Source organism: Somniosus microcephalus, chromosome 15 (assembly GCF_052327205.1).
Source record: "Somniosus microcephalus isolate GS21.2 chromosome 15, FLI_Smic_1.0, whole genome shotgun sequence".
NCBI classification, from domain to species: Eukaryota; Metazoa; Chordata; class Chondrichthyes; order Squaliformes; family Somniosidae; genus Somniosus; species Somniosus microcephalus.
The window spans coordinates 16144035-16168693 of record NC_141001.1 but is presented as its reverse complement, the minus strand read 5'-3'; the positions used below and the strand labels follow the sequence as shown (position 1 = coordinate 16168693).

Sequence of the window (24659 nt, the reverse complement as noted above, 5' to 3'; positions counted from 1 at the left end):
AATTGTAGTAACAGGGGGCACTATTCCTGCAGTGGGGTGTAATTGCAGTAACGGAAACACTATTACTGCAGTGGGGTGTAATTGCAGTAACAGGAGGCACTATTACTGCAGTGGGGTGTAGTTGAAGTAAGCAGTGGGGTGTAACCACCTACATCCGCGACTCTTCGGAAGCCCTCCGCCACTTTAACAGTTTCCAGTTTCCTGGCCCCAACCGCTTCCTTTTCACCATGGACGTACAATCACTCTGCACCTCCATCCCCCACCAGGATGGCCTGAGGGCGCTCCGCTTCTTCCTTGAACAGAGGCCCAACCAGTCTCCATCCGCCACCACACTCCTCCGCCTGGCTGAACTTGTTCTTACATTGAACAACTTCTCCTTTAACTCCACTCATTTCCTCCAAATCAAAGGTGTTGCTATGGGTACCCGCATGGGTCCTAGCTATGCCTGCCTTTTCGTGGGCTATGTGGAACACTCTTTGTTCCAGTCCTACTCGGGTCCCCTCCCTCACCTCTTTTTCCGATACATTGATGACTGTATCGGTGCCGTTTCCTGCTCTCGCCCTGAACTAGACAATTTCATTCACTTTGCCTCCAATTTCCACCCTTCCCTCACCTTCACATGGACCATCTCTGACTCTTCCCTTCCCTTCCTCGACTTCTCCGTCTCCATCTCTGGGGATAGGTTATTGATCAATATTCACTACAAGCCCACTGACTCCCACAGCTACCTGGACTACACTTCCTCCCACCCCGCCTCCTGTAAGGACTCTATTCCATTCTCCCAGTTTCTCCGTCTCCGCTGCATCTGCTCCGACAATGCCACCTTCCACACCAGTGCTTCCGACATGTCTTCCTTTTTCCTCAACCGAGGATTCCCCTCTATCGTGGTTGACACGGCCCTCGACCGTGTCCGTTCTATCTCCCGCACTTCAGCCCTCACCCCTGCCCCTCCCTCCTGGAACTACGATAGGGTTCCCCTTGTCCTCACCTTTCACCTCACCAGCCTCCACATTCAATGGATCATCCTCCGCCATTTCCGCCACCTCCAAAGTGATCCCACCACCAAATGCATCTTCCCCTTCCCTCCCCTTTCAGCATTCTGCAGGGACCGCTCCCTCCGAGACACCCTAGTCCACTCCTCTATCACCCCCTGCACCCTTTCCCCTTCGCCTGGCACCTTCCCGTGCAAGTGCAGGAGATGTAACACCTGCCCTTATATCGCCCCCCTTCCCACTGTCCAGGGCCCCAAACACCCCTTCCAGGTGAAACAGCGATTTACTTGTACTTCTTGCAATCTAGTATACTGTATTCGCTGCTCACGATGCGGTCTCTACATTGGGGAGACCAAACGCAGATTGGGTGACCGCTTTGCGGAACACCTCCGTTCAGTCCATAAGGGTGACCCCGAGCTTCCGGTCGCCTGTCATTTTAATTCACCGCCCCTTTCCCACTCGGACCTCACTGTACTCGGCCTCTTGCATTGTTCTTCGGAAGCTCAACGTAAACTCGAGGAACAGCACCTCATCTTCCGATTAGGCACTTTACAGCCTTCCGGACTCAATATCGAGTTCAACAATTTCAGATCATAACCTCGGCCCCTGTTACATTTTTACTTATATTTTTTATCCACACCTTTGTTTTGGTTTCCGCCCCCCCCCAAACCCCCGCCCCGCCCCCCCCACCCCCCCCGCCCCCCCCCAACCGCCCCCCCCACCCTTTCCTCTTTTTTTTTCTCTCTCCCACATGGCAGCTGTCTCCCATTCTGCCAGAACATTTCACTCCTAATCTAGAGCCGTTTTTTGTCTCCACTAGTCCTATCACCAGCTCGTCTCATTTTGAATCCCTCTTAATGTCTCTCCTCTTTTGTTTTCTCCCAGCCTGGCCTCTTAATCTATTTCATTCCCTGTGCCCCTTTTGTCTTGATAAAGGGTTTTGACCTGAAACGTTGACTCTATTTCTCTCTCCATGGATGTTGCCTGGCCTGCTGAGTTTTTCCAGCATTTTCTGTTGTTATTTCGGATTTCCAGCATCTGCAGTATTTTGCTATCGGACATTAATACCACAGTGGGGTGTAATTGCAGTAACTGGGGCATGATTACTGCAGTGCGGGTGTAATTGCAGTATCAGGAGGTACTATTACTGCAGTGGGGGTGTAATTGCAGTAACAGGAGCCACTATTACTGCAGTGGGGTGTAATTGCAGTAACAGGAGCCACTATTACTGCAGTGGGGGTGTAATTGCAGTAACAGGAGGCACTATTACTGCAGTGGGGTGTAATTACAGTAACAGGAGCCACTATTGCTGCAGTGGGGTGTAATTGCAGTAACAGGAGCCACTATTACTGCAGTGGGGTGTAATTACAGTAACAGGAGCCACTATTACTGCAGTGGGGTGTAATTACAGTATCAGGAGGCACTATTACTGCAGTGGGGGTGTAATTGCAGTTTCAGGAGGCACTATTACTGCAGTGGGGAGTAATTGCAGCATCAGGAGACACTATTACTGCAGTTGGAGGCGCAGTGCGGCGACGGGCCAGCAGGGGGAGACGCAGTGCGGGGTCGGGCCAGCAGGGGGAGACGCAGTGTGGCGATGGGCCAGCAGGGGGAGACGCAGTGCGGGGTCGGGCCAGCAGGGGGAGACGCAGTGCGGCGACAGGCCAGCAGGGGGAGACGCAGTGCGGGGTCGGGCCAGCAGGGGGAGACGCAGTGCGGGGTCGGGCCAGCAGGGGGAGACGCAGTGCGGCGACGGGCCAGCAGGGGGAGACGCAGTGCGGGGTCGGGCCAGCAGGGGGAGACGCAGTGCGGGGTCGGGCCAGCAGGGGGAGACGCAGTGCGGGGTCGGGCCAGCAGGGGGAGACGCAGTGCGGGGTCGGGCCAGCAGGGGGAGACGCAGTGCGGGGTCGGGCCAGCAGGTGGAGACGCAGTGCGGGGTCGGGCCAGCAGGGGGAGACGCAGTGCGGGGTCGGGCCAGCAGGGGGAGACGCAGTGCGGGGTCGGGCCAGCAGGGGGAGACGCAGTGCGGGGTCGGGCCAGCAGGGGGAGACGCAGTGCGGGGTCGAGCCAGCAGGGGGAGACGCAGTGCGGGGTCGGGCCAGCAGGGGGAGACGCAGTGCGGGGTCGGGCCAGCAGGGGGAGACGCAGTGCGGGGTCGGGCCAGCAGGGGGAGACGCAGTGCGGGGTCGGGCCAGCAGGGGGAGACGCAGTGCGGGGTCGGGCCAGCAGGTGGAGACGCAGTGTGGGGTCGGGCCAGCAGGGGGAGACGCAGTGCGGCGACGGGCCAGCAGCGGGAGACGCAGTGCGGGGTCGGGCCAGCAGGGGGAGACGCAGTGCGGAGTCGGGCCAGCAGGGGGAGACGCAGTGCGGGGTCGGGCCAGCAGCGGGAGACGCAGTGCGGGGTCGGGCCAGCAGGGGGAGACGCAGTGCGGAGTCGGGCCAGCAGGGGGAGCCGCAGTGCGGGGTCGGGCCAGCAGGGGGAGACGCAGTGCGGGGTCGGGCCAGCAGGGGGAGCTCGGGCAGACGCCACCCTTTTTGACAGGGATCAGGGTTGGAGAGTCGGTTTGAGCCGAGACCAGCGGAGAGAGGCCGGAGATACAGTAAGGTGAGTGAGAGAGAGAGAGAGAGAGAGAGTGTGGGGACCGCAGTCTGTGTCAGAGAGAGAGAGAGAGAAATTAATACCGTCTGTACCCAACGAGGGTCAAAAACGTTTGCCACCTACAGAATGTTGGAAACCTGTACTTTTTGTTATGTAAGCTTTGGCAACATGGTTCCCTGTAAACTTTCATGCCAATAAAGCATTTGAATTGAATTGAATTGATTGAGAGAGAGAGAGTGGGGACCGCAGTCTGTGTCACAGAGAGAGAGAGAGAGTGGGGACCGCAGTCTGTGTCAGAGAGAGAGAGAGAGTGGGGACTGCAGTCTGTGTCAGAGAGAGAGAGAGAGAGTGGGGACTGCAGTCTGTGTCAGAGAGAGAGAGAGAGAGAGTGGGGACCACAGTCTGTGTCAGAGAGAGAGTGGGGACTGCAGTCTGTGTCAGAGAGAGAGAGAGAGAGAGAGAGAGTGGGGACCGCAGTCTGTGTCAGAGAGAGAGAGAGAGAGAGAGAGAGTGGGGACCGCAGTCTGTGTCACAGAGAGAGAGAGAGTGGGGACCGCAGTCTGTGTCAGAGAGAGAGAGAGAGAGAGAGAGAGAGTGGGGACCGCAGTCTGTGTCACAGAGAGAGAGAGAGAGTGGGGACCGCAGTCTGTGTCACAGAGAGAGAGAGAGAGAGAGAGTGGGGACTGCAGTCTGTGTCAGAGAGAGAGAGTGGGGACCGCAGTCTGTGTCAGAGAGAGAGAGAGAGTGGGGACTGCAGTCTGTGTCAGAGAGAGAGAGAGAGAGAGTGGGGACCACAGTCTGTGTCAGAGAGAGAGTGGGGACTGCAGTCTGTGTCAGAGAGAGAGAGAGAGAGAGTGGGGACTGCAGTCTGTGACAGAGAGAGAGAGAGAGAGAGTGGGGACTGCAGTCTGTGTCAGAGAGAGAGAGAGAGAGAGAGAGTGGGGACCGCAGTCTGTGTCAGAGAGAGAGAGAGAGTGGGGACTGCAGTCTGTGTCAGAGAGAGAGAGAGAGAGAGAGTGGGGACTGCAGTCTGTGTCAGAGAGAGAGAGAGTGGGGACCGCAGCCTGTGTCAGAGAGAGAGAGAGAGAGAGAGAGAGAGTGGGGACCGCAGTCTGTGTCAGAGAGAGAGAGAGAGAGTGGGGACCGCAGTCTGTGTCAGAGAGAGAGAGTGGGGACCGCAGTCTGTGTCAGAGAGAGAGAGAGTGGGGACCGCAGTCTGTGTCAGAGAGAGAGAGAGAGTGGGGACCGCAGTCTGTGTCAGAGAGAGAGAGAGAGAGTGGGGACCGCAGTCTGTGTCAGAGAGAGAGAGAGAGAGTGGGGACCGCAGTCTGTGTCAGAGAGAGAGAGAGAGAGAGAGAGAGTGGGGACCACAGTCTGTGTCAGAGAGAGAGAGAGTGGGGACCGCAGTCTGTGTCAGAGAGAGAGAGAGAGAGAGAGAGAGTGGGGACCGCAGTCTGTGTCAGAGAGAGAGAGAGAGAGAGAGAGTGGGGACCACAGTCTGTGTCAGAGAGAGAGAGAGAGAGAGTGGGGACCGCAGTCTGTGTCAGAGAGAGAGAGAGAGAGAGAGAGAGTGGGGACCGCAGTCTGTGTCAGAGAGAGAGAGAGAGAGAGAGAGTGGGGACCGCAGTCTGTGTGAGAGAGAGAGAGAGAGAGAGTGGGGACCGCAGTCTGTGTCAGAGAGAGAGAGAGTGGGGACTGCAGTCTGTGTCAGAGAGAGAGAGAGAGAGAGAGAGAGAGTGGGGACCGCAGTCTGTGTCAGAGAGAGAGAGAGAGAGAGAGAGAGTGGGGACCGCAGTCTGTGTCAGAGAGAGAGAGAGAGAGAGAGAGTGGGGACCACAGTCTGTGTCAGAGAGAGAGAGAGAGAGAGTGGGGACCGCAGTCTGTGTCAGAGAGAGAGAGAGAGAGAGAGAGAGAGTGGGGACCACAGTCTGTGTCAGAGAGAGAGAGAGAGAATGTTGAAAATGTACCTTTTTGCTATGTAAGCTTTGGCAATATGGTTCTCTGTAAACTTTCATGCCAATAAAGCATTTGAATTTGAATTTGAGTGGGCCCTAAAAAGAGAATATAAACTGGCAGACTACCTCACGACCATCAGAGACACAAAACAGAGACAGACCCTCACCAGGTACAGACTAAGCGACCACCAACTGGAAATTGAAAAAGGCAGATACAAGAAATCCTGGCAGCCTAGAGAGAATAGAATATGCGATCAATGTCTGGCCGGCGAGGTTGAAACAGAAATGCATTTCCTCCTAAAATGCGAAAAATTCAACACATCAAGAAACATATTATTCAACAAGCTAAGCCAAACATCCCCAGATTTCAAGGAATTGGATGACCTGTCAAAATTGAGATTAGTCCTGGGAGAAGGAGACAGACCATACCTTGGGGCCAAATATGTAACAACATGTCACAACCTGAGGACTGTTTAAAATTAAGACTGTTTAAAATTAATATTGAACGTACCAAATGAAGTGCAAAGACTGTTTAAAATTAATATTGTTTAAAAGTAATATTGTATGTACCCAACAAATGTCAAATCGATTGACACCTACAGAATGTTTGAAAATGTACCTTTTTGCTATGTAAGCTTTGGCAATATGGTTCTCTGTAAACTTTCATGCCAATAAAGCATTTGAATTGAATTGAATTGAATTGAATTGAGAGAGAGAGAGAGTGGGGACCGCAGTCTGTGTCAGAGAGAGAGAGAGAGAGTGGGGACCGCAGTCTGTGTCAGAGAGAGAGAGAGAGAGAGAGAGAGTGGGGACCGCAGTCTGTCAGAGAGAGAGAGAGAGAGAGAGAGTGGGGACCGCAGTCTGTGTCAGAGAGAGAGAGTGGGGACTGCAGTCTTTTTCGGGTCATTTTCCGAGTGGCAGGCAGTAACTAGTGGGGTACCGCAAGGATCGGTCCTAGGACCCCAGCTGTTCACAATATATATTAATGATCTGGATGAGGGAATTCGATGTAATATCTCCAAATTTGCAGACGACACAAAGCTGGGGGGGAGGGTATGCTGTGAGGAGGATGTCGTGAAACTCCAGCACGATTTGGACAGGTTGGGTGATTGGGCAGAAACATGGCAAATGCACTATAATGTGGATAAATGTGAGGTTATCCACTTTGGTGGCAAAAACAGGAAGGCAGATTATTATTTGAATGGTAATAGATTGGGGGAAGGGGAAGTGCAAAGAGACCTGGGTGTTCTTGTACACCAGTCGCTGAAGGTAAGCATGCAGGTGCAGCAGGCAGTTAAGAAGGCGAATGGTATGTTGGCCTTCGTAGCAAGAGGGTTCGAGTACAGGAACAAGGATGTCTTCCTACAGTTGTACAGGGCCTTGGTGAGACCACACCTTGAGTATTGTGTGCAGTTTTCGTCGCCTTACCTGAGGAAGGACGTTCTTGCCATGGAAGGAGTGCAGCGAAGATTCACCAGGCTGATACCTGGGATGGCAGGAATGACGTATGAGGAGAGATTGTGTCGATTGGGCTTATACTCACTGGAGTTTAGAAGATTGAGAGGGGATCTCATCGAAACCTATAAAATTCTGTTAGGCCTGGACAGACTAGATACAGGAAGGCTGTTTCTGATAGCCGGGGAGTCCAGAACCAGGGGTCATAGTCTAAGGATAAGGGGTAAGCCATTTAGGACTGAAATGAGGAGGAATTTCTTCACCCAGAGAGTGGTAAACCTGTGGAATTCTCTGCCACAGAGGGTGGTGGAGGCCAGTTCATTAAGTATATTCGAGAAAGAGTTGGATATATTTCTTAAGGCTAAAGGGATCAAGGGATATGGGGAGAAGGCAGGGACAGGGTACTGAATTTGGATGATCAGCCATGATCTCATTGAATGGCGGAGCAGGCTCGAAGGGCCGAATGGCCTACTCCTGCTCCTATCTTCTATGTATGTATCTATGTCTGTGTCAGAGAGAGAGAGAGAGAGAGAGAGAGTGGGGACTGCAGTCTGTGTCGGAGAGAGAGAGAGAGAGAGAGAGAGAGAGTGGGGACCGCAGTCTGTGTCAGAGAGAGAGAGAGAGAGTGGGGACCACAGTCTGTGTCAGAGAGAGAGAGAGAGAGAGAGAGAGAGTGGGGACTGCAGTCTGTGTCAGAGAGAGAGAGAGAGAGAGAGAGAGAGAGTGGGGACCACAGTGTGTGTCAGAGAGAGAGAGAGAGAGAGATTGGGGACCACAGTCTGTGTCAGAGAGAGAGAGAGAGAGAGAGTGGGGACCGCAGTCTGTCAGAGAGAGAAAGAGAGAGAGAGAGAGTGGGGACCGCAGTCTGTCAGAGAGAGAGAGAGAGAGTGGGGACCGCAGTCTGTGTCAGAGAGAGAGAGAGAGAGTGGGAACTGCAGTCTGTGTCAAAGAGAGAGAGAGAGAGAGTGGGGACCGCAGTCTGTCAGAGAGAGAGAGAGTGGGGACCGCAGTCTGTGTCCGAGAGAGAGAGAGAGTGGGGACCGCAGTCTGTGTCAGAGAGAGAGAGAGAGAGTGGGGACTGCAGTCTGTGTCAGAGAGAGAGAGAGAGAGAGAGAGAGTGGGGACCGCAGTCTGTGTCAGAGAGAGAGAGAGAGAGAGTGGGGACCGCAGTCTGTGTCAGAGAGAGAGAGAGAGTGGGGACCGCAGTCTGTGTCCGAGAGAGAGAGAGAGAGAGAGTGGGGACCGCAGTCTGTGTCAGAGAGAGAGAGAGAGAGAGAGAGTGGGGACCGCAGTCTGTGTCAGAGAGAGAGAGAGAGAGTGGGGACCGCAGTCTGTGTCAGAGAGAGAGAGAGAGAGAGTGGGAACTGCAGTCTGTGTCAGAGAGAGAGAAAGAGAGAGAGTGGGGACCGCAGTCTGTGTCAGAGAGAGAGAGAGAGAGTGGGGACCGCAGTCTGTGTCAGAGAGAGAGAGAGAGAGAGTGGGAACTGCAGTCTGTGTCAGAGAGAGAGAAAGAGAGAGAGAGAGAGAGTGGGGACCGCAGTCTGTCAGAGAGAGAGAGAGTGGGGACCGCAGTCTGTGTCCGAGAGAGAGAGAGAGTGGGGACCGCAGTCTGTGTCAGAGAGAGAGAGAGTGGGGACTGCAGTCTGTGTCAGAGAGAGAGAGAGAGAGAGAGAGTGGGGACTGCAGTCTGTGTCAGAGAGAGAGAGAGAGAGTGGGGACCGCAGTCTGTGTCAGAGAGAGAGAGAGAGAGTGGGGACTGCAGTCTGTGTCAGAGAGAGAGAGAGAGAGTGGGGACCGCAGTCTGTGTCAGAGAGAGAGAGAGCGAGAGAGAGAGAGAGTGGGGACTGCACTATGTTACAGCTTGCCATAAACAGAGGGACAACCAGTAAACCTAAGTGTAGTGGCGCTTTTTAGTTTCCAAACAGGCAGCCGCTGAGCTGTGGGGTTTTTAACAACGAGTAGACGCGTGTCGAAAGAAAACGTTCCCAAACATAGCTTTGTCTTTTAAACTGTTTACTATAACACTTAACAAACGGAATTACAAAGCAAACACGTATAAACGAACACAGTCAAAAACTGTACTGCTCCAAACCTCACAACTTCTGCCTCCTTCAACCACGTGCAGTTTAAACTGTAAAATGGCTGCACCCATGTGTGGCTTAGGGACTGTTCCATTGTGGCAAGAATGAAGGGGGTGTCTCGGACTATACTACTGGAGCAAGAAAATAGGGGTTTCTTAATACAATAAGTCGGTCAGGTAAATTAACTGTATTATGCCATTTAACCACTATTTTAAAGTATTTTCTTAAGCTTTTATGGCTCTTACACTAAGAAAAGAGTATATACAAATTATACGAATGTATATTTATACACTCAGGGATATATCTGTTTATACACTGTATGAATAGATCTGCGTTTATGTGTTCAACCATAAAAGTTTTCGATGCTTTGGCAACATAAGATGTACCTTATCATGCCAATAAAGCGATTTGAATTGAATTGAATTGAGTGGGGACTGCAGTCTGTCAGTGAGAGAGAGAGACTGCAGTCCACACTCTGTCAGTGAGACTGGGGCACGGAAATACATCTGGAATAAAAAGCTAGTATCAGTAATGGTGTCCATGAAACTGTCGGATTGTCGTAAAAACCCATGTGGTTCACGAAACCCCTTTAGGGAAGGAAATCTGCTGTCCTTACCTGGTCTGGCCTATATGTGACTCCAGACCCATAGCATTGTGGTTGACCCTTACCTGCCCTCAAATGGCCTAGCAAGCCATTTGGTTGTAACAAGCTGCTAAGAAACACAATAATAAGAATAAAACTGGATGGACCACCTTGCATCGACCGCCGCACTGGCTACGGACACGACAACGGCACACCCAGCCCAGTGGACCTTACCAAGTCCTCCTCACAACATCTGGGGACTTGTGCCAAAATTGGGAGAGCTGTCCCACAGACTAGTCGAGCAACAGCCTGGCACAGTCAGACTTACAGAATCATACCTTTCAGCCAATGTCCCAGACTCCTCCATCCCTGGGTATGTCCTGTCCCACCGGCACGGTGGGAGTGACGACTCCAGACCCCATGTTAAACACCACTTGGAAAAAGCACTGAGAGTAGCAAGGGTGTACTCTGGGTGGGGGACTTCAATGTCCGTCACCAAGAGTGGCTCTGTAGCACCACTACTGACCGAGCTGGCAGAGTCTTGAAGGACATAGCTGCCAGTCTGGGCAGGTGGTGAGAGAGCCAACACGAAGGAAAAACCGAAAAAACAAGTCCCGTCTTCACACTGAAGACACCCTCCATCGTGCTGTGGCACGACCACCGTGCAAAACGGGATAGATTCAGAACAGATCTCGTAGCTCAAAACTGGCCATCAGCAGTAACAGAATTGTATTCCATCACAATCTGTAACCTCATGGCCCAGCATATCCCTCACTCTACCATTACCATCAAGCCAGGGGACCAACCCTGGTTCAATAAGGAGTGTAGAAGAGCATGCCAGGAGCAGCACCAGACGTACCTAAAAATGAGGTGCCAGCCTGGGGAAGCTGCAACACAGGACCACATGCATGTTAAACAGCAGAAGCAGCAGGCTATAGACAGGGCTAAGCAATCCCACAATCAACAGATCAGATCAAAGCTCTTCAGTCCTGCCACATCCAGTCGTGAATGGTGCTGGACCATTAAACAACTAACAGGAGGAGGAGGCTCCATGAATATCCCCATCCTCAAAGATGGTGGAGCCCAGCACGTGAGTGCAAGAGACAAGGCTGAAGCGTTTGCAACCATCTTCAGCCAGAAATGCCAAGTGGACGATCCATATCGGCCTCCTCCTCAGGGCCCCACCATCACAGAAGCCAGTCTTCAGCCAATTTGATTCACTCCACGTGATATCAAGAAACGGCTGAGCGCACTGGATACAGCAAAGGGTATAGGCCCCGACAACATCCCGGCTATCGTGCTGAAGAATTGTGCTCCAGAACTAGCCGCGCCTATCGCCAAGCTGTTCCAGTACAGCTACAACACTGGCATCTATCCGACAATGTGGAAAACTGTCCTGTCCACAAAAAGCAGGACAAATCCAACCTGGCCAATTACCACCCCATCAGTCTACTCTCAATCATCAGCAAAGTGATGGAAGGTGTCATCGACAGTGCTATCAAGCGGCACTTACTCACCAATAACCTGCTCACTGATGCCCAGTTTGGGTTCTGCCAAAACCACTTGGCTCCTGACCTCATTACAGCCTTGACCCAAACATGGAGAAAAGAGCTGAATTCCAGAGGTGAGGTGAACGTGACTGCCCTAGACATCAAGGCAGCATTTGACCGAGTGTGGCATCAAGGAGCTCTAGTAAAACTGAAGTCAATGGGAATCGGGGGGAATACTCTCCACTGGCTGGAGTCATACCTAGCACAAAGGAAGATGGTTGTGGTGGTTGAAGGTCAATCATCACAGCCCCAGGCCATCGCTGCAGGAGTTCCTCAGGGCAGTGTCCTAGGCCCAACCATCTTCAGCTGCTTCATGAATGACCTTCCCTCCAACATAAGGCCAGAAATGGGGATGTTCGCTGATGACTGCACAGTGTTCAGTGCCATTCACAACTCCTCAGATAATGAAGCAGTCCATGCCCGCATGCAACAAGACCTGGACGACGTTCAGGCTTGGGCTGATAAGTGGCGGGTAACATTCGCGCCACACAAGTGCCAGGCAATGACTATCTCCAACAAGCGAGAGTCTAACCACTGCCCCTTGACATTCAACGGCATTACCATCACTGAATCCCCCACCAACAACATCCTGGGGGTCACCATTGACCAGAAACTTAACTGGACCAGCCACATAAATACTGTGGCAACAAGAGCAGGTCAGAGGCTGGATATTCTGCGGCGAGTGTCTCACCTCCTGACTCCCCAAAGCCTTTCCACCATCGACAAGGCACAAGTAAGGAGTGAGATGGAATCCTCTCCACTTGCCTGGATGAGTGCAGCTCCAACAACACTCAGGAAGCTCGACACCATCCAGGACAAAGCAGCCCGCTTGATTAACACCCCAACCACCACCGGCACACCGTGGCTGCAGCGTGTGCCATCTATAAGATGCACTGCAGCAACTCACCAAGGCTTCTTCAGCAGCACCTCCCAAACCTGCGACCTCTACCATCTAGAAGGACAAGGGCAGTAGGTGCCTGGGAACAGTTCGAGATGTAACAGGCTTTAAGCAGGTGCGGAGGATGGGAAAGGGGGAGGGGAGGAAAGAACAAAAGGGACGGTCTGTGATAGGGTGGAAGGCAGGAGTGGTGAAACGTTGCAAATGGGAATGGCAGAATCAGCAACAGCTGCCGCCTGAAAAAATAGGGGCAGAGGTTATGGTCTGAAATAGTTGAACTCGATGTTGAGTCCAGAAGGTTGTAAAGTGCCTAATCGAAAGATGAGGTGCTGTTCCTCGAGCTTACGCTGAGCTTCATTGGAACAGTGTAAGAGGCCGAGGACAGAGTGGGAGTGGAGCGGAGAATTAAAGTGACAGGCGACCGGAAGCTCAGGGTCACCCTTACGGACTGAACGGAGGTGTTCCGCAAAGCGGTCGCCCAATCTGCATTCGGTCTCCCCAGTGTAGAGGAGACCACATCGTGAGCAGTGAATACAGTATACTAGATTGCAAGAAGTACAAGTAAATCGCTGTTTCACCTGGAAAGGAGTGTTTGGGGCCCTGGATAGTGGGAAGGGGGGAGGTATAAGGGCAGGTGTAGCATCTCCTACACTTGCACAGGAAGGTACCATGGGAGGGGAGGGGCTGTTGGGAGTGATTGAGGAGTGGACCAGGGTGTTGCGGAGGGAGTGGTCCATTCGGAATGCTGAAAGGGGAGGGGAAGATGCGTTTGGTGGTGGGATCACATTGGAGGTGGCGGAAATGGTGGAGGATGATCCGTTGAATGTGGAGGCTGGTGGGGTGAAAGGTGGACAAGGGGAACCCTATCGTGGTTCCGGGAGGGCGGGGAAGGGGTGAGGGCAGAAGTGCGGGAAATGGAACGGACACGGTCAAGGGCCGTGTCAACCACGGTAGAGGGGAATCCTCAGTTGAGGAAAAAGGAAGACATATCGGAAGCACTAGTATGGAAGGTAGCATCATCGGAGCAGATGCGGCGGAGACGGAGAAACTGGGAGAATGGAATAGAGTCCTTACAGGAAGCGGGGTGGGAGGAAGTGTAGTCCAGGTAGCTGTGGGAGTCAGTGGCCTTGTAGTGGATGTTTGTCAATAGCCTATCCCCAGAAATGGAGACAGAAAAGGAAGGGAAGGGAAGAGTCGGAGATGGACCATTTGAAGGTGAGGGAAGGGTGGAAATTGGAAGCAAAGTGAATTAAATTTTCTAGTTCAGGGCGAGAGCAGGAAACGACACTGATACAGTCATCAAGATACTGGAAAAAGAGGGGAGGGTGGGGCCCGGAGTAGGACTGGAACAAACAATGTTCCACATATCCCACGAAAAGGCGGGCATAGCTAGGGCCCATGCAGCTTTCCATAGCAACACTTAATTTGGAGGAAGTGTGTGGAGTCGAAGGAGAAGTTGTTCAATGTGAGAACAAGTTCAGCCAGGCGGAGGAGGGTGGTGGTGGATGGGGACTGGTTGGGCCTCTGTTCAAGGAAGAAGCGGAGCGCCCTCTGGCCGTCCTGGTGGGGGATGGAGGTGTAGAGGGATTGTACGTCCGTAGTGAAAAGGAGATGATTGGGGCCAGGAAACTGGAAACTGTTAAAGTGGCGGAGGGCGTCCAAAGAGTCACGAATGTAGGTGGGAAGAGACTGGACAAGGGGAGAAAAAAGAGTCGAGATAGGAAGAAATCAGTTCCGTGGGGCAAGAACAGGCTGAAACGATGGGTCTACCAGGGCAGCCCTGTTTTTGGATCTTGGGAAGGAGTTAGAAGCGGGCTGTGCGGGGTTGGGGGACTATGAGGTTGACAGCCATGGAGGGAAGATCTCCAGAGGAGATGAGGTCAGTGACAGTCTTGGAAACAATGGCTTGATATTCGGTAGTGGTCATGGTCCAGGGGGAGGGAGGAGGAGGTGTCGGAGAGTTGGCTTTCAGCCTCTGCTAGGTAGAGGTCGGTTCGCCAAAAAACAACAGCACCACCCTTGTCAGCAGGTTTAATGACAATGTTGGGGTTGGATCGGAGAGAATGGAGTGCTGCAAGTTCAGAGGGAGGGAGGTTGGAGTGAGTGAGGGAAGCAGAGAAATTGAGACGGCCGATGTCACGCCGGCAGTTTGCAATGAAAAGATCTAGAGTAGGTAAGAGGCCAGAGGAAGGGGTCCAGGTAGACAGAATTCTGATAGCGGGAGAAAGGGTCAGCTGTGCGGGGGGAAGGCTCCTGGCCAAAGAAGTAGGCACGGAGACGAAGGTGGCGGAAAAAGAGCTCAACATCGTGCCGAGCTTGAAATTCATTGAGATGGGGGCGTAAGGGGATGAAGCTCAGGCCTTTGCTGAGGACTGATTGTTCGGGGTCAGAGAGTGGAAGGTCAGAGGGGATAGTGAAAACACGGCGGGGGTGAAATTGGAAGAAGGGATGGGATCAGAGGAAAGTGAAGAGGAAGAAGGTTCCGGAGGGGCATTGGTGTCCACGAGTTGTTGAAGCTTGCGATCCTTGAAGGAAGATAAAAAGTTTTTTATTGAAGCGAAGGATGAAATGGAACTGCGGACCAGGATGGCTTTGAGATAGAGTGTGTCAGACTGTCCCTTTTGTTCTTTGCTCCCCTCCCCCTTTCCCTGCCTCTGTACCTGCTTAAAACCTGTTACATCTCTAACTTCTTCCAGTTCTGATGAAGGGTCACAGACCTGAAACGTTAACTTGTTTCTCCCTCCACAGATGCTGCCTGACCTGCTGAGTGTTTCCAGCATTTTCTGTTGTTATTTCAGATTTCCAGCATCCGCAGTATTTTGCTATTGTATTAGGATTTAAGGGTCTGAGTCAGAAAGTTGTGAGTTCAAGTCCTACTCCAGGGACTTGAGCACTTAAAGCTAGGCTGACACTCTAGTGCAGTGCTGAGGGAGTGCTGCACTGTCGGAGGTGCCGTCTTTCGGATGAGACGTTAAACTGAGACCCCGTCTGCTCTCTCAGGTGGACATAAAAGATTCCATGGCACTATTTTGAAGAAAAGCAGGGGAGTTATCCCCGGTGTCCTGGGGCCAATATTTATTCCTCAACCAACATAATAAAAACAGATTATCTGATCATTATCACATTGCTGTTTATGGGAGCTTGCTGTGCGCAAATTGGTGGCAGCATTTCCCACATTACAACAGTGGCTCCACTTCAAAAATACTTCATTAGCTGTAAAGCGCTTTGAGACATCCGGTGGTCGTGGAAGGTGCTATATAAATGCAAGTCTTTCTCTCCCGGTGGAGAGAAATCTAGAATGCTAAAGAGAAAAGACAAGGAAGCAGTGCAGGAAAGTGATTGGGGTAAGGATAATCAGATTGTGTCAGGAAGGGACAGAGCGTACAAACAAAGGAGTGCACGAACAAATAGGGTCCGGGTAAGAAACAATGGTAGTAAGACAAATAGGGCCATAGTAGAAAAAAATGTTAAGATGTCTAAAAATGTTAAAACGACAAATCTAAAGGCACTGTATCTGAATGCATGAAGCATTCGTAATAAGGTAGACAAAATAACAGCGCAAATAGATGTAAACGGATATAATTGCGATTACGGAGACATGGCTGCAGTGTGACCAAGGCTGGGAGCTGAATATCCAAGGATATTCGATATTTAGGAAGGACAGGCGAGAAGGAAAAGAAGGTGGGGTGGCCTTGTTAGTAAAGGATGAAATCAGAGCAATAGTGAAAAAGGATATTGGCTCAGAAAATCAAGATGTAGAATCAGTCTGGGTGGAGCTAAGAGGCACCAAGGGGCAGAAAACATTGGTGGGAGTTGTCTATAGGCCTCCAAACAGTAGTGGTAATGTAGGGTGACCTAATAAAACTCACTACGCACTTGGCTTCAGCATAAAGCAAGGCTTTAATCAACTTGTTTCAGAACATGGAGGTCTAGTTGTACTTCATTAGTACCTTGTCTTACAAAATGTCCCTGTAAAGATGGGGCCGACGCCCGAGTATTTATACTCCTTGGACAGCGCCACCAGCTGGCCGTCCAGCATTATTTCACGAGTAGTTTCTTGAATGATGAGATTTATAACATAGGGGATGGCATCAAACAGGAAATTAGAGATGCATGTAACAAGGGTACTACAGTAATCATGGGTGACTTTAATCTACATATAGACTGACCAAACCAAATTAGCAATAATACTGTGGAGGATGAATTCCTGGAGTGTGTATGAGATGGTTTTTAGACCAGTACGTTGAGGAGCCAACTAGGGAACAAGCTATCCTAGATTGGGTATTATGCAATGAGAAGGGGTTCATTAATAATCTTGTTGTGCGGGGTCCTTTAAGGAAGAGTGACCATAACATGATAGAATTCTTCATTAAGATGGAAAGTGAAGAAGGCCAATCTGAAACTAGGGTCCTAAATCTAAACAAAGGAAACTACGAAGGTATGAGGAGTGAGTTGGCTATGATAGATTGGGGAGCTTCATTAAAAGGCATGACGGTGGATAGGCAATGGCTAACATTTAAGGAACGAATGCATGAATTGCAACAGTTATACATTCCTTTCTGGCGCAAAAGCACAAAAGAAAAAGCAGCCCAACCATGGCTAACAAAAGAAATTAAGGATAGTATTCGATCCAGAGGAGTCATATAAAGTTGCCAGAAAAAGTAGCAAGCCTGAGGATTAGGAGCAGTTTAAGAGTTCAGCAAAAAAGACCCAAGAGATTGATTAAGGGAGGAAAAATAGAGTATGAGAGTAAACTTGCAAGGAACATAAAAGCGGACTGTAAAAGCTTCTACAAGTATGTAAAAAGAAAAAGATTAGTGAAGACAAATGTTAGGCCCCGTACAGTCAGAAATGGGAGAATTTATAATGGGGAATAAGGAAATGGAAGAGCAATTAAACAAATACTTTGGTTCTGTCTTCATGGAAGAGGACACAAATAACTTCCCAGAAATGCTCGGGAACCAAGGGTCTAGTGAGAAGGAGGAATTAAAGGAAATTAGTATTAGTAAAAAAATAGTGCTGGAGAAATTAATGGGACTGAAAGCTGATAAATCCCCAGGGCCTGATAATCTGCATCCCAGAGTACTAAAAGAGGTCGCCATGGAAATAGTGGATGCATTGGTTGTCCTCTTCCAAAATTCTATAGATTATGTCACAGTTCCTGCAGATTGGAGGGTGGCAAATGTAACCCCACTATTTAAAAAAGGAGGGAGAGAGGAAACGGGGAACTACAGACCAGTTAGCCTAACATCAGTAGTAGGGAAAATGCTAGAGTCTATTATGAAGGATGTGATAACAGGATTAGACAAAGTCAACATGGATTTATGAAAGGGAAATCGTGTTTGACAAACCTACTGGAGTTTTTTGAGGATGTAAATGGTAGAATAGATAAGGGAGAATCAGTGGATGTGGTGTATTTGGATTTTCAGAAGGCCTTTGATAAAGTCCCACATAAGAAGTTAGTGTGTAAAACTAAAGCACTTGGGATTAGGGGTAATATACTGGCATGGATTGAAAATTGGTTAACAGACAGGAAACGGAGAGTAGGAATAAATGGGTCTTTTTTCGGGGTGACAGGCGGTGACTAGTGGGGTACCGCAGGGATCAGTGCTTGGGCCCCAGCTATTCACAATATATATCAATGATTTGGATGAGGGAACCAAATGTAATATTTCCAAGTTTGCTGATGACACGAAACTAGGTGGGATTGTGAGTTTTGAGGAGGATGCAGAGAGGCTTCAAGGTGATTTAGACAAGTTGAGTGAGTGGGCAAATACATGGCAGATGCAGTATAACGTGGATAAATGTGAAGTTATCCACTTCGGTAGGAAAAACAGAAAGGCAGAGTAATATTTAAATAGCGATAGATTGGGAAATGTTGATATAGAGGGACCTGGGTGTCCTTGTACACCAGTCACTGAAAGCAAACACGCAGGTGCAGCAAGCAGTTAGGATGGCAAATGGTATGTTGGCCTTCATTGCAAGAGGATCTGAGTACAGGAGCAAGGATGTCTTACTAGAGTTATACAGGGCCTTGGTGAGACCACACCTGGAGTACTGTGTGCAGTTTTGGTCTCCTTACCTAAGAAAGGATATACTTGCCATAGAGGGAGTGCAGTGAAAGTTCACCAGACTGATTCCTGGGATGGCAGGACGGTCGTATGAGGAGAGATTGGGTCGGCTAGGCCTGTATTCACTAGAGTTTAGAAGAATGACAGGGGATCTCACTGAAATGTATAAAATTCTGACAGGGCTAGACAGACTGGATGCAGGGAGGATGTTTCCCCTGGCTGGGGGGGGTCTAGAACGAGGGGTCTCAGGATACAGAGTAGGACTTAGAGGAGGAGAAATTTCTTCACTCAGAGGGTGGTGAACCTCTGGAATTCTCTACCACAGAAGGCTGTGGAGGCCAAGTCACTGAATATATTTAAGAAGGAGATAGATAGATTTCTAGACACAAAAGGCATCAAGGGGTATGGGGCGAGAGCAGGAATATGGTATTGAGATAGAGGATCAGCCATGATCATATTGAATGGCGGAGCAGGCTCGAAGGGCCGAATGGCCTACTCCTGCTCCTATTTTTCTATGAAAGGACACTTGTCCACATGACCTGTCTCATTACTGTTTTCAGTTCCTGGTTACAGTCTTAGTATGTTAGTCGAAGGGAAAGGAGAAAGAAAGAACAATGGTATCTCTCGCCCTGGGACATCCACTGGTGTTTCAGAGCTGAAGTAGTACTTTTGACACATGGTCATTCTGTGATCAAATGCAGCAGCTAATTTAGCGCACATCAAGGTCTCACATAGCAATCAGATAAATGACCAGTTACGTGCTGATTGAAGAATAAATGTTGGATGAGGGCGCTCGGAGAACTCTTCATATCTTAATTGAAAAATTGCACCTCCGACAATGTTGAATTCAGGAGTGTCCGCATGTGGTGGTGCATTGAAACTGAGTGAAAACAAATGTTGGAAAGAGCTGTTTAGATGTTGGACTCTATTGCCTTTGAGTTTGTGTTGTGCAAATGTAGTTATTTGAGATGTTTCTGGTTCTTTGTAATTATCTGTCTTGTAAATAAATGGACTATTAGTTTTAGCCTGAAGATAAGAATCTAGGTGTGTTGGGGAATGTGTTGGATGGTCCCTGTAGTCTCCCCTGTGTGGCACTGCAGCAGTCTCGCCCAGTCATGTCATCCAGGAGGGTGCAGGTTTTAACTGCTAGCCCAGGTCTGATGGTGGAAAGTGCTCTTTAGCTATGTACATGTACCAGAGGAGCAGCCGGTTGGGCTGGCGATCACACCTCGTCAGGTGAGGGGGAAGTGTGAAGTATTAGCAGGAAGCACGTACTGTGTGGCTCCCAGCCTCTAACACACATGAGACTGCACAGACCACAGGCACGAGGGCAGTCACACAGCTACTAATGGCGTCTCTCTCTTGTTCAGGTGTGGAAGAGGAGTGAGTGCAGGAACCATGGATCACGTCTTACTGAAGGGTCTACTCCTACTGTCCTTCTGCTTAGTGTTTGGTGAGTCAGGTTCCGTCTGTGTCATGAAATGCAATGAGTGAAATTTTAGAATTGACGGGGCTGTATATCTGGAGAGTATGTACTCTCCCCAAGGTGAGGCGGGGGGGGTGGGTGCCTGTATATCTGGAGAGTACGGACTCTCCCCGAGGGTGGGACTGTGTATCCGGAGAGTACGGACTCTCCCCGGGGGGACTGTGTATCCGGAGAGTACAGACTCTCCCGGGGGGACTGTGTATCCGGAGAGTACGGACTCTCCCCGGGGGTGGGACTGTGTATCCGGAGAGTATGGACTCTCCCCGGGGGTGAGACTGTGTATCTGGAGAGTACGGACTCTCCCCAGGGGGACTGTGTATCCGGAGAGTACGGACTCTCCCCGGGGGTGGGACTGTGTATCCAGAGAGTACGGACTCTCCCCGGGGGTGGGACTGTGTATCCGGAGAGTACGGACTCTCCCTGGGGGTGGGACTGTGTATCCGGAGAGTACGGACTCTCCCCGGGGGTGGGACTGTGTATCCGGAGAGTACGGCCTCTCCCCGGGGGTGGGACTGTGTATCCAGAGAGTACGGACTCTCCCCAGGGGTGGGACTGTGTATCCGGAGAGTACGGACTCTCCCCGGGGGAGCTGTGTATCCGGAGAGTATGGACTCTCCCTGAGGAGGGGTTCGGACTGTATATCCGGAGAGTATGGACTCTCTCCCCCTGGACAGACTTATGCGGGATTCCTCTGATCCCCCTCTTCCTGAAGTTCTTCGAGTGTTGATGGAACTGATTTTATTCTCAAAGCAGTGACTGCCGCATGGTGGTTCTGTCCTGTTAACCTTCCTCAGTGAATCTGATGCCATGTATTTGTCTCTCTGGTTCCTCCCTAGGGTCTGCTCTGCGTTGCTATGAGTGTGAGACAGACGAGGACTCACTGTGCAACAAGAGGGACTGTCCAACAGACAAGGACACCTGCCTGAACGTTACCTTTGACTGTATGTATTTCAGGGCTCCATCCAGTCTGTTGTTTGAGGAGCTTTCTGCCTCAAACTGCTTTGTATTTTCAAAGAGACGCAGTTTCGGTTGTCACAAAGTTTTGTGGAGCTTCCCAGAAACCTGCCGGATTCAGCATCGTATCACCTCCCTTTGAATGGTAGTCATTCCAAAACCCAGGCTGTGCTATTAGCCTGAAACTCTTGTCGCTTGTGGTAAAGTTTATGACATTGTGTACTTAGCCTTCCGAATGGTATTTGATAAAGTTCCACATGAAAGACTGTAAGTTAGGGTTCAAGGTGTGGGGATTCAGGATTAAACGTAGGATTGGCTGAAAAATACTGAGTGGTTAGAGTGAGGTGGTGGGGCCAGGAGGTGACCCCTCCATTATACTCCATCTGCCAAATTTTGCCCACTCACTTTAACCTATCTATATCCCTTTGCAGACTCTGTGTCCTCCTCACAACTTGCTTTCCCACCTATCTTCGTATCATCAGCAAATTTGGCTAAATTACACTCAGTCCTTTCATCCAAGTCATTAATATCGATAGTAAATAGTTGAGGCCCCAGCATTGATCCCTGTGGCACCCCACTAGTTACAGTTTGCCAATCTGAAAATAACCCATTTATCCCGACTCTCTGTTTTATGTTAGTTAGCCAATCCTCTATCCATACTAATATATTACCCCAACACCGTGAGCTTTTATCTTGTGCAGTAATCTTTTATGTGGCACCTTATCAAATGTCTTCTGGAAATCTAAATACACTACATCTACTGGTTCCCCTTTATCCACCCTGCTCATTACATCCTCAAAGAACTCCAACAAATTTGTCAAACATGATTTCCCTTTCATAAAACCATGCTGACTTTGCTTGACTGTATTATGATTTTCTAAATGTCCTGCTACTACTTCCTTAATAATGGACTCCAGTATTTTCCCAATGACAGATGTTAGGCTAACTGGTCTATAGTTTCCTGCTTTCTGTCGCCCTCCTTTCTTGAATAGGGACGTTACATTTGCGGTTTTCTAATCCGCTGGGACCTCTCCAGAATCCAGGGAATTTTGATAGATTACAACCAACGCATCCACTATCTCTGCAGCCACTTCTTTTAAGACCCTAGGATACAGGCCTTCAGGTCCAGGGGACTTGTCCACCTTTAGTCCCATTAGTTTGCCTAGTACTTTTTCTCTAGTGATAGTGATTGTTTTAAGTTCCTCCCTTCCTATAGCCCCTTGATTATCTATTATTATTGGGATGCTTTGTGTCTTCTACTGTGAAGACCGATACAAAATATTTGTTCAAAGTATCCGCCATTTCCCTGTTCCCCATTATTAAGTCCCCCAGAAAGTCGATACAGACAAGTATAAAGTGCTGCACTGGGGAAGGTAAAAATACGTAACATACGTACTCCTAAAAATAACTAGGGGTGAAGTTCAGAGATCTGGGAGTCTTGCACTCAATGATTACCATGTCCCGTCGATGCAGAACAGCAATGAACAAAGGCAACAGAACGTTGAGCTACAATATCCAAACAGACACAAGTCAGAGCAAGTGATGATCAGACTGCACAATCGTTCAATGGATATGATATGAAAGTTGTGTCGGAGAACTGGAGGGTTTTCAATATAACGTATCTGTTCAAAAAGAGAGAATAGTATGAGCAGGTAATTATAGATCAGTCAGCCCCATGTTGGTAAGTTACTAAAGGCCATAATATGGGATAAAATCACTTTGAAAGACCTGGGTTAATTAAGGACAGTTAGCATCATTTGTAAAAGGCAGGTCGTGAGATCTTTGAGGAAATAACTGTCTTGATAAAGACAAAAACATTTCCCTGAAACACCTTGGATTCCAGGCTAAAACTACAAACTGTTTATTGTAGGAGGAACATTTTTATAGGAGCACAAATAAATCAGTAGATACAATAGGAATTTGGTACTTTCACTCTTTCTTAACACTCTGAAATCTGAGCCCAAAATCAGTGTTTTGAGAATCTTCAGAGTCCTCGTGCACGTGTCTAGAATTGCCCAACATGGTCACAACACTGAGATCCAACTTGCTGCAGTGACCTGGACATCAGCACAAAGTGACCTCAAACCTGGGGCTGTCATTCAGACATGACTGGTCCAGGGAACCTCATACCTTGTGGTTGAAGACCTTTCCTCACCTAACCAAATTTGAAGAGGCCCCTTCTCTTCAGGCTATTGAGTTTTTCATCAGTTAACTTCTAGGTGGAACTGCCAAATTTTTTTCTTCTCCGCTTTCTTCCCCCCCACCCTGCCAGTCTGCTTGATGATCAGATCAATCATCTGACTTTAACTCCTAGCCAGCCTGATCTATTCTGGGCTGTAATGGGTGCTCTCCTGGTCCTGTAATGGTCAACAGACTCGTGATAAATAAAGTGGAGGAGCCGTCAATGGGCTTTAGGGAGGAAGAGGCTGGATGTGCTGAGTTCTCATTGTGTGCTGAGCCTGGACACTTTAGGCAATGTGTGAAATACTGGAACAGAAAACTAGGCCTGTGGTCAGACCATGCATGCGGCTGTGGTTGCACACCAGTTATGTGGGCGGCACTGGTACTTTGCCAGGCTTCTGGAAGTCAGACTGGAGGCACTGCCCCTGCCCCCGGCCTCCCCCCCCCCCCCCCCTCCCACCTCGGTGCCCCTCCCTGCCCCTGATTTGCTAATGTGTTCCTTTTTGTTTTTAGCATCCAGACGGTTTTTCCGTCGCTGCTGGACTGATCAGAAGTGTAACTCCAAGGACCTGAGGTTGGCCTTTAGTATCGACGCGGTATTCCGCTTTACTTGCTGCCAGTGGGACCTCTGCAATTCCAAGAACGATGGCACCCCCAGAGCGGATGCAAACCCCTTTCTGCTGGGCCTCCTAGCTGCTTTCGCCAGCCTGCACCTTTGCTGGTTCAGAAGCTGAAACCAGAAGAGGGTGTGACCTCTGGGCATGCAAAAAAAATTCCTCTCCTTCCAAAACTTATTTGCTGTGGGCTGCTCACTACCAAGGGAGGAAGAAGTGTCCTGAAGGCACCAACTGTATCTGCTTGAGTTTCACATAACAGTTAATCAGCATTAAACTGTCATTTTATATCAGTATATCCCCCTCAACCACATCACCCCTCACTTTTCCATCTGACTCTCTTCTATCTGATAAACTAATTTGAAAGTTGGCCTCATCCCCTTGACTTTCTGAAAAGGGGAGGTGACTGTTCCCTCTCTTCAGCAGGCTGGGAGTGCTGAGGTTGTATGCTTGCTCTCAAGAACGCAGCACTCTGCTTCCCTGTGTTTAATGGAGCCTGACTTCACCACTGCCAGCTTCTAAAGCAAATGTGTTTCCTAAAACTCAGCTGGAGCCCTTTCTTTCAGGAATATAACATAACCTGCAGGTGCTGCCAGGCTTGGCTACTGCTGTCACATGGCACCAGTGCAGCCCGGGACAGGCTTGTGCCAGTGGGTAGGTGTCTAACCATCCCATCGCATTTTTTTTACCTCCCCCCTCCCCCCCCCCCCCCATGCAACATATGGTTAGCTAATAACTGTAGCAGACAAGATTAAGGCAGGCTGTCTCCTAGAGTGACTGAATCTGTCCTAATCCTGTCTGATGCACAAGAGTCTAAGAAACCGCTAATCTGAGCGCTGCGGCTCAGTAAGTTGCACTACTTTGTGAGGAGGTGAAATGGCCGTGTATATTGAATGAAGCACTTTGCTGATGCCTTTGTACTTTGCATTTTGCAACTTATTTTTGATTGTTCAATAAAATCCTTTTTTTGGGAGGAGTCCAAATTTGTGTGATGTTATGGAAAGAACCTGCTGTTGGGCGATGGGAGTGCTCATCATGTTCTCATACACCGTGCAGAGGACTGCCAGCCCCCTCACTTTCTCATACACCGTGCAGAGGACTGCCAGCCCTCACACTTTCTCATACACCGTGCAGAGGACTGCCCACCCCCACACTTTCTCATACACCGTGCAGAGGACTACTCGCCCCCACACGTTCTCATACACCGTGCAGAGGACTGCCCACCCCCACACTTTCTCAT

The 24659-nt window shown here is 49.9% G+C and overlaps 1 protein-coding gene across 2 annotated transcripts; it reads left to right on the top strand.

Moving 5' to 3' along the window:
- The first annotated feature begins 3468 nt into the window (after window positions 1–3468).
- On the top strand, window positions 3469–24395 carry LOC147106560 (CD59 glycoprotein-like). 2 transcript variants are annotated; one of them, XM_086007514.1, is made up of 4 exons: window positions 3469–3597; window positions 19555–19637; window positions 20507–20611; window positions 23319–24395. In XM_086007514.1, the coding sequence occupies exons 2-4, from the start codon at window positions 19583–19585 to the stop codon at window positions 23537–23539; spliced, it is 381 nt and encodes a 126-aa protein (XP_085863640.1). In that variant the 5' UTR covers window positions 3469–3597; window positions 19555–19582; the 3' UTR covers window positions 23540–24395. The 2 variants fall into 2 exon arrangements, with proteins under 2 accessions (XP_085863640.1, XP_085863639.1); XM_086007513.1 differs by having other exon boundaries at window positions 3505–3592.
- Window positions 24396–24659: the final 264 nt, after the last annotated feature.

What these genes read in the sequence shown, in the direction of transcription:
- LOC147106560 (XM_086007514.1), top strand. Translation starts at nt 19,583, where the DNA reads ATGGATCACGTCTTACTGAAGGGTCTACTCCTACTGTCCTTCTGCTTA. An exon ending in GTCCTTCTGCTTAGTGTTTG is followed by an intron (nt 19,638 to 20,506) that starts GTGAGTCAGGTT and finishes GTTCCTCCCTAG; the next exon opens with GGTCTGCTCTGCGTTGCTAT. An exon ending in CCTGAACGTTACCTTTGACT is followed by an intron (nt 20,612 to 23,318) that starts GTATGTATTTCA and finishes TTTTGTTTTTAG; the next exon opens with CATCCAGACGGTTTTTCCGT.